The sequence below is a fragment of the Benincasa hispida genome, chromosome 7, assembly GCF_009727055.1.
Source record: "Benincasa hispida cultivar B227 chromosome 7, ASM972705v1, whole genome shotgun sequence".
Taxonomy (NCBI): domain Eukaryota; kingdom Viridiplantae; phylum Streptophyta; class Magnoliopsida; order Cucurbitales; family Cucurbitaceae; genus Benincasa; species Benincasa hispida.
Window position 1 is genome coordinate 29338345 of NC_052355.1, and position 11302 is coordinate 29349646.

The 11302-nt window shown below is 28.6% G+C and overlaps 1 protein-coding gene across 3 annotated transcripts; it reads left to right on the forward strand.

Moving 5' to 3' along the window:
* The first annotated feature begins 5772 nt into the window (after positions 1-5772).
* On the forward strand, positions 5773-9504 carry LOC120081661 (GATA transcription factor 8-like). Of its 3 annotated transcripts, none has more exons than XM_039036708.1 (4): positions 5773-5943; positions 6535-6612; positions 6977-7214; positions 8217-9504. In XM_039036708.1, exons 3-4 carry the CDS (start codon positions 6978-6980, stop codon positions 9033-9035), a joined length of 1056 nt encoding a protein of 351 aa, XP_038892636.1. In that variant the 5' UTR covers positions 5773-5943; positions 6535-6612; position 6977; the 3' UTR covers positions 9036-9504. The 3 variants fall into 3 exon arrangements, with proteins under 3 accessions (XP_038892636.1, XP_038892637.1, XP_038892635.1); XM_039036707.1 differs by having other exon boundaries at positions 5774-5943; positions 6952-7214; XM_039036709.1 differs by lacking the exon at positions 6535-6612 and having other exon boundaries at positions 6952-7214.
* The last annotated feature ends 1798 nt before the right edge of the window (positions 9505-11302 follow it).

An 11302-nucleotide genomic window follows, 5' to 3' on the forward strand; every position in this document is an offset into this window, starting at 1 on the left:
CTTTTTTTTTTTTTTTTTTTTTTTTTGGTTGTGCTGTCAACTTTATTAACCTTCCTCAATTATATTAAACAATAGTCCAATTATTAATATGGTAATAAAAGTCTTAGCAAACTCATTCTCTTATTTGTCCAAATGCTCCCTTTTTTTTTTTTTTTAATATTATTTTTTTCCCTCTATTTCTAAACAAACAAAACCCTTTTCCTTTGTTTTGAAAATCAACCAAAAAGGATATGATGATTGAGTGGCAATGAGAAAACACATCCCTTTATTAGCATTTGGTTTTTCATAGGTTATATTGTCAATTCAATACAATATAAACCAACAAATAGGCTAGCTGGATTTAATGCCTTTTTAAGTGCTATAAGTTTAATTTCTTTTTTATTCAATAACATGTGGGGTGAAAATTTGAAGCTTTAACAATTATATATATGCTTTAGGTGAGTTGATTTCTCTCTAAGTTTATAATTATATTAGTTCAAAAGTGTTTTAAATGATTTTTGGTTATTGAATTTTGTTATAATTTTAGAAAAATAATAAAGGTTCAAAAAAATTAGTTTAGCCATAGGTTATAAGTTCATTGTTTTAAAATATTTTTATAATCATAATTTTTTAAATAGAAAATTTTTAAAAATAGAAAAATAAGAAAACCTATTTACATAAAATAATAAAATTTTAATCTTCTTTGATAGAAGCTGATAGAAGTCTATTAATGTCTATCAGTGATAAAAACGGATAGAAGTCTATTACTGTTAGACGGTGATAGAAGTCTACCTGTGTTTTTTTTGGTATTTCTGTAAATAGTGGCGAAGCTAAAAATTATGTATAGGGAACACTATGTAATTAAAAAATTATTAAAAAAAATATCCATGGCTCCATAAAATAACTAATTTAATGCATATTACAACTCTTAGTTTCATGTTTTGAAATCGATCCAAATTTCTTGAATTGAAAAATATGATTATGAGGCTGATAAGGACATTGTTGTAAATATGCTCTACGAACTTGATCTTAAATATTATCACTATATTTAGAAATTTTAGTTCTAAACTATGATTTGCACATAGTTCTCCTAATAAAAACTAGAGGTATATTTTCTTTTCAAAGACGTTGACTATGTGGTTTCTATTGTTATTTTAAAAGAAATATCTCTTCATATTGATATAGACCCTACAAAAGTATTATGAATCAAAATATTATGATTTATTGCATAGATTTACAAGATAAAAAAGTTGAGAAAATTTTGAAACTTGCTTGTAAATAGTATGATACGTGTATCCTGATGAGAAATGAGAAAATTATCTTGTAGTAATTCTGAAATTAACTAAAATAAATATCTACTAAGTAATTCAAACTAAAAATTAGGGGAAAAAATTTAATACTTCTTAAATAGAATGTTGTCGACATTTGAGAGTGAAAATTTATACTGAAAAAAATATTCATGATTAAAAGAAATTGCTGCTAATTTTTTTTCTTTTAATTTTTTTGGTGACAACTAGAAAACTTAAGTTGAGAGTTGTTTTTTCATAAAACCTAAATTCATTTTTTTATTATTGTCTTTTGTTTTTTTAGAAAACTTAGATTTTTTTTAATACTAAATTCCCTTTTTACTACAATAATATGTGACAACACTATCAAAATTTGATTTTAAAATAAATTATAGATTAAAATGGAGGATTCAAACTCACGCCCTTGTCCATCAAAATGCACCCCACTATCGCTACACCATACTCGATATTCAGTATAAATAATAGTTTATATATATATATATATATTTTGTTAAATATTACTTAAATTTTATATTCAAAATGTAAAATACGATAAGTCGAGGGGGACACGTACCTCTAGCACCTGATAAGTTGTTTATAATGCATTCGGTGACTATATAATGAAGTTTGAAAATATATATTTAAAATGAACTAAAAAAAAACTATGGCTTAAAAGAGAATAGTTTTGACCCTAAAATAAAAAATAACAAATTTGACATTATATCAACATTTAATTAAGTTTTAGATTTTTTTTTTCTTTTTTACGACAAATGGAAATATAAAGATTTGAACCTCTAACTTTAAGAGAGATATTGCCTTATATGGAGAGGCAATTACTTTTACATTTGAAAAATTCCAACATTTTAAAAATTATAATCTGTGGTTATTAACTAAGACATTGTTATCTATTATTTATTACCAACACTTATGAATTGTATAATACAACATAATCTTTTATTTCTAAGTATTTTTTGTACAATTTTTTGTTCAACAAGATAACATGTATCATCGACCAACATATTAAAAGTTCTTCGAATCTTTCACACAACATATCGTTGAACTAAGAAAAATATAGAATTTAGGTGATTCAAACTTCTTAACAAAATATTATTATTATTCTTTACATTGTACAATAATTTATTTTCTTTTGAATTATAAAAATTCTTAAACATACGATAGTTCATGCGGCCATTTGGACGATCATGTCAAAAAATAAATATTTTCATTAGTATGCACAAAGCACGACTTATTTTTGTAAATTTATATTAAAAAAATTACGTATATATGTTTGTAATATAAATTGTGAAATTCTTATAAATAGAAAAATTCCAAAAATATTTATGGATAGTAAAAGGTTCCAAAAGTTTCAATTCACCATTTTTTTTTAGTTCACCCACAAATTGAATTTTATTCATCCATCAATCAAGTTAGGGGGAAAAAACTACAATATATCATACCTCTTCTTTTATTTTATTTTTTTTTAACACCTAAATGTATACACAAAATTTTAAATACCTTTAAAAACTCAATTCACTAAAACATAAAAATTTAGAAATAAGTTAGATTATTACTTCTATTTATTCCAAATTTAATAGTATTACCAATCTTTTAATTGAGATAGATGACTTTCTAGAGTTTTTTTTTTTTATTTATTTAATTTTTTATAAACACCATTTGGGTCCATATTCGTTTAAGTTTATTCAATTTTAGCTAGTCCCACTTTCAGTTGTTCAAATTTAATCCATGTACTGTTAATAAATCTTAAATTTACTTCCACCATTAATTTAGGGTTGTTTTCAAATAAAGAAAAATGAATCAACTTATTTACAAATATATCAAATATCACTGTTTATTTGTGTTAGAGCGCGAGAGACATCTATCACGATCTATCAACATTTATCAATGTTGACATTTTACTATTGAAAATATTTTCAGTAATTTTACTATTTAAAATAATTATCCATCAATATTTATTGTTGACTTTTTTTAAAAAAATATTTTGTTATATATTTACCTTTTTCATATAAAATTTTAAAAACACTTTCTGGATCACATAATGTATTTTCTTCATGAAAAATATTATTATCATTTAATTAAATTCGATAAAAATTAATTTTAATAAATTAAATTTAAGATTTATTGATAGTACAAAGATTAAAAATAGACAATTGAAAGTAAAGAAACTAAAGTTGAGTAAATTTCAAAGTATGGAGATGGATATAGTACTTTTAACTTCTTTTTTTTTTTCCTGATAGTAACATAATTTAAAATTTAAGGCAATTCTATGTTAAAATTGAATAAAACAGATAATTCTTAATTAGGGTGGTTTCTATAGAATAGTTTGGGCCCTCTTCGTCATAAAATCTCAAAATTTTTCATTAATTTTAGGTAGATATAATTCTAAAATATAATATACATGAAAATAAAAATTATCTTAATTCTACTCAATACTTATCAAGTGATTACTCGTCGTTCATTGTCTAATTTTCGTCAGATATATAATGTAAATCTAAAGTAATATAATAATAAGCTACAACAATGATTGGAAAATTGGTCATAATTAAATCAATTGAATTTTTTTAGAATATAAAGAAATCTTAACTTAAAGGGTACTATAGGTAATGTGATGTACGAACCATTAAAAAACATGTCACATGATTGTAAATTAATTTAAAATAAGAAAGAAAAGAAAAACATTAAAATAACTATGCACCGACATATCTCATTTTTCCTACTTAAAATGTCAAAATCGGTGTGTAGATATCTATTAGTAACTATCAATGTTTATCACTGACAGATAGTGACATTTTACTATATTTACAAATAAATTGACTCATTTTACTATTTACATGTTTCTATTTCATAAAAATTATTTTTCATAGTTTGCAACTATCTCTCTCCTCCATTTTTAGAGCGTGCTTGAGATAGACTTTTCACTTTGAGTTTGGTCTAATCTCAATTTATGTTTTTTTTCGTAGATTTGTCAATTTTGTGATTTGTTAGGTGAGTATATATAAATTTCAATCGTATTTTTAGAGTTTCAAATTTTAAGAATAATAAGAAATCAAATTAAAATTATTATTGAAAATCTCACATTGAAGAGATGAAGAGGTCTCACAATAAAATAAATTGATTACTTCTCCCACTATATTGCCTATTGATTTTTAGATAGAACCTATGAATACCTAATAAGTATCTAAGTTTACAAAGTTTAGTCGAGTATTCAAACAAAAGAAGACACCACTTTGAAAGGGAATGTTAAAGATCTCACATTGAAAATATAAAAGACTTCAAAGTTTTTTAAAAGATATACGAGCTACTCTTCTTACCGAAGTTACGATTAATAAATATGTTAATGGTAAATCTACCAACTTTAAAAACTTAAAAGAAAAGAGATAGTGTAAAGTTGAAATGTGAGGTGTACTTTACCTTTTCTAAATTTCAAACTTTTTAAACATGTTCTGAATACAAGCTTCCTAAACTCTGAGTTTCCAAAACCCTAAAGCATGAATCTCAGTCTTAACATTCTTTAAGTTGAAAGTGTTTGTGAATCTATGCTTGAGGTCCCTTATTTTCTCCCAGTGAAAACTCAATGAGAAAAAAGAATAATATAACTTTTTTTCCCTTGAGGAAATAAAATATTTTTTAAGTTCAACTCGGGAGTTTATAACATTAACAAATCTTAACATCAAAGACCTGACCTCGTTTGATAATCGTTTTAGTTTTGAAATTTAAGTCTATAATACTACTTTTATCAATAATACTTTTCTTTGTTTATCATTTTTTTTAAAAAAATATATTTTTAAAACTCAAGACAAATGTTAGACACTTGTTTTTGTTTTTGAATGTTGTCAAAGAATTTAAATAACACTTCGTTAAGAAAAATGAAAATCATTGCAGAGAAACAAATGAATAAGCAAAGTAACCTAAGGCACATTTTTTTTTTTAAGTTAGAATCTGATTTCTCATTTGAATAAAGAAGTTGAACCTATAAAATGAGTAGAAAATTCAAGAACCAACTTTTATAAAATCAATAAGTATTTCAGTAATTTAGGTGTGCTCAAATCAACAACAAAGCTTCCATCTTTGTCAATTTAAGAGAAGACGAAAAAGAACCCTACATGTTAAACTACGACAAATACAATGAAAAAAGGTAGTAAACTCGTTTATATCTAAACGACGATGTCTAACATTCGTAAATTCAAAATGTCACCAAAATGAACTTAAATAAACGGTCATTAAAATAACTTTTCTTCTTAAAAGTTTGAAGGTTCAATTCTTCAACCGGATGGGCAAAAAACAAAAAGGGTAATTAGTTAGAGGGAGAGAGCGGTGGAGGGATGAAATGGAGTGGGACCGTTTTGAGAGTAATTAGAGGAGAGAGAAAGTGAAGACTTCAACATCAAGACAGAGAAGAGGGAAGAGAGGGTAAAGGGTAAAATGGGAAAAAGGACAGCTAGCAATGAAGGAGTAGCCTCACCTACCATTACACACAACCACACCACACCACATCCATTTTCCTTTTCCTTTTTAGCTTCTCTTTTTCTCTTCCCCTTCTTCTCTCTTTCTTTCATCCTTATACGTAAAAACTCAAACCCAACTCCATTTTTCTTCTCTCTCTCTCTCTCTCTGCAACTCTCTAATGGACTCCATTTTTACCTCTTAGTTCAGTTTTCAGGTGGGTTTTCCTTTTATTTTAATGGGTTTTTCTTTTTTTCTTCATTCTTCTCAGAATTGGGTTCAAAATTTGACCTTTTCGGTCTGGTTTTATGGCTGTTTGTTTCAAAGTTTGGTCAATTTTTAGTGTTGGGGTTAGACATTACTTATTGTGAGAAAAATTGGGGTTTTTGGACAATGAAAATTTTCTTCTTCTTTCTTTTTTGAGGGTTTATGGAGGAAAAATTTAATGAAAAATGGGCGTTTTGAGATTGCTTGGAATGTCGAGGAAAATCAGAAGAATGGCAGTTTGAATCGAAATTTGAGGGTTTTAAATTTTTGTTTTTCCTGAGTCTATTGGAATACAACTTACAAAACCCCAATTTTCAACCGATAAAAGTAATTACAGTAACCCCAATTTCGTTTTTTTTTTTTTTGGAATTAAACAGACAAAAAATAAAAACAATCTTAGTTACTTTCTACTGCATTTTCTTCAGAAACTGAAAAAAAAAAAAAAAAATTAAAAATAATAAAAAAACAACAATTCTCATTATTTCTAACGCCATTATAAATTGAAACCGAGCTCACTTCTCCAACCCCTTTTCTTTTGCAGGTTCTGAAGGCTTAAAATTATCCCCATTTTTCCTTCTCAATTTTGCTTTACCAAATTCAAACTCTCAAACATAAAAAGGTTTGTTCTTTCTTATCTTTCACACAAAATTAATTGTGTTTATTTATTTATTTTTTTTTAAGGAAAAACACATTTCAATTTTCATCTCTGCTTTGGAGAGGAGGAAAAATAGAAAAAAAAGAACCGAATTGTTTTTCCCTAAGATTGGAGTGGAATAGCCAAAAAGGTAATGGAATTATAACGTACAGAATTTTTGCTAACATACGCCACGCGGTTTTATTTAATATTTTTCAGACTTACCAAACTTAATAAACACACCCCCTCAATCCATCTTCTTCTATTTTTCTTTTTATCGTCTTCATTACCTTATTTTATTTATTTATTTATTTGGTTCTGAAGGTTAAGCAAAAAAGAAATTTGACAGAATGATCGGAAATAACTTCGTCGATGAGATAGATTGCGGTAGTTTCTTCGACCAAATCGACGACCTTCTCGATTTTCCGGTGGAGGATGTCGACGCCGGCTTGCCTCCGGCAAAGGGCGGTGACTCGGCCAACTCATTTCCAACCATTTGGCCAACTCACTCCGAGTCACTACACGGTTCCGACTCGGTCTTCTCCTCCAATAGTAACTCCGATTTGTCGGCCGAGCTCTCTGTTCCGGTTAGTATTACTACACTTTCGTTCACCCGCGGGTGTTTCTATCATTCCTCTTCTGAACCGACCGCCGACAGGACCGGCCCGGTCGAATATAAATCCAGTAGCTTATTATTATTATTATTATTATTTTTATTTTAAAGAAAATTGAGATTCCTTTTTTTTTTTTTGGTAACATTGTTTTAATCCGAGGTTAATTGGAATAATTGCAACATATTTTCCCAAAGAGAATTTTCAACATTTCAAATTTCAAATTAAATTGACCAGGGGCGTAGATTCTAAAGACATTGGGTTTAATTTTCGTGGATTTTGACAAATATTATTTTTTGGATTGAAATGAATTTAAGATGATGTCGTCATAGGATATAATTAGTGTAAGAAATCGACAAGATTATGTCTTAATTGATTAGGTTGTCCACCTGGCAGGCCACGTGGGGGCCAGTTAATGGAGGTGCTTTGTCATTTTACCCTTGATTGTAGGCGCCAAACACACATGGAAATTCATTTAAAATAAGACTTCTTTTTTTCTATTCGTTCAAAATTTAAAATCACCTTTCAGTAAAAGGGTACTTTAGTCATTTCATTCGAGTCCTTCTTGGGATCTGTTTCATTATAATATGAGGAATGATAGTTAAGTCCCTGCAGAGTATTTTTTTTTTTAAACATAATATTCACAATTTCGACCTATTCACATACTAGAATAATATTTATCTTAAAAACTATTATCATTTTGACATGCACATGACTATTGACAAGTGGCACATGTTTTGTTTCTCTAATTGGATTTTGTTATGTTTGTAAATTCAAATGTAAAATGTCCATTATACAATATGACTTCCTTACCATTTAACGACCAATGAAACCATTTCTTTTTTAATCATAAAGTTTTTGCATCACATTCAATATAAATTTATCAAATTATAAGAATTAAAATTAAACTATTTCAAACTATAGGGACGAAATAATTAAATGTAAGACTTTGTCTTATATTATTTGATTTAATTGCAGTATGAGGACATCGTTCAACTGGAATGGCTTTCAAACTTTGTTGAGGATTCATTCTGTGGTGGAAGCCTTACAATGAACAAAGAAGAGAGGAAGGATTTAACTCATAACCAATTCCAAACCTCAAGCCCAGTTTCTGTTCTTGAAAGCAGCAGTTCTTGCTCTAGTGACAAGAGCCTCCAGCCCCGCAGCCCTGAACCGACGGTGGCCACTCCAGGTCACCAGCGTGGCCGTGCACGTAGCAAACGCCCTCGCCCTGCAACCTTCAGTCCCCGGCCCCCAATTCAGCTCATTTCCCCTGCCTCCTCCGTCTCCGAAACAAACACCCCTGATCAGGCATTGCAGCTTGTTCCAAAGGCGGCCCCCTCAGACACCGAGAACTTTGCCGAGTCCCGTCCTTTGATCAAAATACCAAAACACGGCGCTGCCTCGGGAATGCAGAAGATCAAGAACAAGAAAATCAAGTTGTCTTTTTCACTCGCCACCCCATCGGAGGCCGGGAACCAAAACTCACCATCCACACAATCAGTAAGAAAATGTATGCATTGTGAGATAACCAAAACTCCTCAATGGAGAGCGGGACCAATGGGGCCAAAAACTCTTTGCAATGCCTGCGGTGTTCGGTATAAGTCCGGTAGACTTTTCCCCGAGTACCGACCAGCAGCGAGTCCAACATTCATCCCATCGTTGCACTCGAATTCCCACAAGAAGGTGCTCGAAATGAGAAACAAGATCGACGAGAATACAGCTGCAATCACCATAAGCGTGCAACCGGAGCTGATTCCAAACACAAACAGCGCAATTTCAATGGATTACATATGAAGAAGTAAGAAGGTCGATGTCGAGAACCAAATCCCAGGGGAGGGATTGGATGTCATGAAAGATCAGAGGGTCAGAGGGTCCATTTGTGTGTGGTTGTTTATGTTTAGTATGAAATAGTTTTTCTTTCTTTTTAGGTGGTTGTCTTTCTTTGTACAGAGATGGATGTGGGGGCAACTTGGGAAAACTTAGGAACCTTTTCATTAGATGACAAAGTAAGTAGCAGAAGAAGAGAAAACTAAGAACTGATTATGGACTTCGAGACATCAAAACTTTTAAGCTTAGATTTCAGTTTTAGTGTTGTTTAGGTGCTCATTGTCTGTTGTCTTATGTTGTCTCTCTTCTTCTTTCTTTTGCAATTCTTTTTTTTTTTTTTCCCTTTTTAATTTCTTGGTAATTCTTTTTGCAGTTCATTTGTAGTCGAAATTCTGAGCTTTTAAGTAATGAAATTTCAGGTTATTTTGCTTCTTGATTCCTCATCCAAAGAAAAATCCATACAAGTTCGTTTGGTCATTGAACTCTTTGCCATTTTGAATTTGTGTCGAATAAATATTGAACTTTTAAAAAGTGTCTAAAACTCATAAATACGAGAGACCCATCAAAGAATTCAAATTCTGGATCTCTGGGGAAATAAAAGCTATTTTGAATTCAAATTTGGTGGAAGGATAATTTTTCTGTTTTTTTTTCCCCAAACAAATAAAAAAAGTTATTGAGAAATAATAATTAAAAAAAAAAAAAAATTTCCTTCAATCTCTCCATAAATTATGGTGGAGGATTGATGAATTTAATTTTGTAAGGTTAGCGTCGGGTTTGAGTTAAGTAATTTGCAATGATATTGAATGAAGGGCTGCTTTAAGCCATTTGGAAACTTGTCTCAATCCGACCAAACTCTACCAAATTCAACACACAATCAATCACTAGTTACTTTTTTAATTTTCCCACTTATATAATAATTTATTCTTTAAATTACAACTTCTACTCCCTTTTAACTTTTAGATTTTTATCTATTTGAATGTCTCTAGTTCCTTAAAAAAAAAAATTGAAACTTGATATATTGATGTTAAGTTAGACTTTATGTTTGATGAAATTTTAAAATTTCAAATTGCTTAAAGCACTCCCTATTTTCAATAATGATTGATTTTGTATCTTTCTTAAGTATAATGGTTGAATTATTAACCAAATTCTAAAAATAAGTTTTTAAAAGCTATTTTTTTAATTTCTAAATTTTGGTTTGGTTTTTTAAAATTATTAAAAAGTAGATAACAAAAGAAGAAGTTTAGAAATAGAAATAGTGTTTATAAGCTTCAATTTTTCTAAAAAAATTAAAATGGTTATCAAATGGGCTTCAAATAATTTTCTGCATATTCTATTGATAAAATTTTAGTGAAAATATGCTAAGTTGTCATTCAAAATTAAATTTTTCTTCTTTTCGTTTTAATTAAACAAACAACAAATCTAGTTGTTTAGTATTTGTTTTCAAATCTTAAATTATCAATTGACCTAAAAGCTTATCTCATCTAACACCAAACAAATCTTTTAATCTTGGATGTTTAAACAATATTTTTTTCTCAAAAAAAGAAAAAAAATCCCTATTTTAATGGTTACTTCGTGGGAGCTTGAAAATATTCCAAAAAAAAAAAAAAAAAAAAAATTGAAATATCTTCTTGCATATGAAATTCAAAATTCAAAATTCAAAATTTAGGTAGGAAACCATTTGAATCTAAATTTCCAATTCAAAATTTAAAAGAGGTGTAAAGAATTAAATGAATGATTGATGTTACTTTAATTGAAAGGATGGTGAATTTTTTTATTTTTTTTTAATCACATGAAAAGATGTTTCCTCAAACACAAAAGACAAATTCTAAGATTTGTTGGATTATTACAATTAGAAAAAAGACATTAAAGATTGTTAAAAATGATTAGATTGGTGCCATTAACCTAAAAGTCCAACCTCACCTCATTTTTTAAGCATTAATTTAGCCACTTGAGTGAAAAAATAAACATAGCCATAAGGTGTGGTATCAATTTAAGATTCATGATATGTATATATAAACTATCTTGTTTAATGGAAATAATGTAATCTAATTTTTCATTTACATAATTATAAATTACACATTAGTGTTATAGTTTGCTTATTTTACAAATCAGACCTTTGAAATGGTTTCCAACATTCTTATTATTATTTTTCCAAAAAAAAAAAAAAAAAACCTTATTATTTCATGAGTTCACAATGATGAAAAACTTCAACAAAATTTAAACGATTTTTCAAA

Bases quoted from the DNA above. Each gene is read 5' to 3' on its own strand.
- LOC120081661 (XM_039036708.1), top strand. From the start codon at position 6,978: ATGATCGGAAATAACTTCGTCGATGAGATAGATTGCGGTAGTTTCTTC. The intron at 7,215-8,216 runs GTTAGTATTACT...ATTTAATTGCAG, and splicing joins CGGCCGAGCTCTCTGTTCCG to TATGAGGACATCGTTCAACT.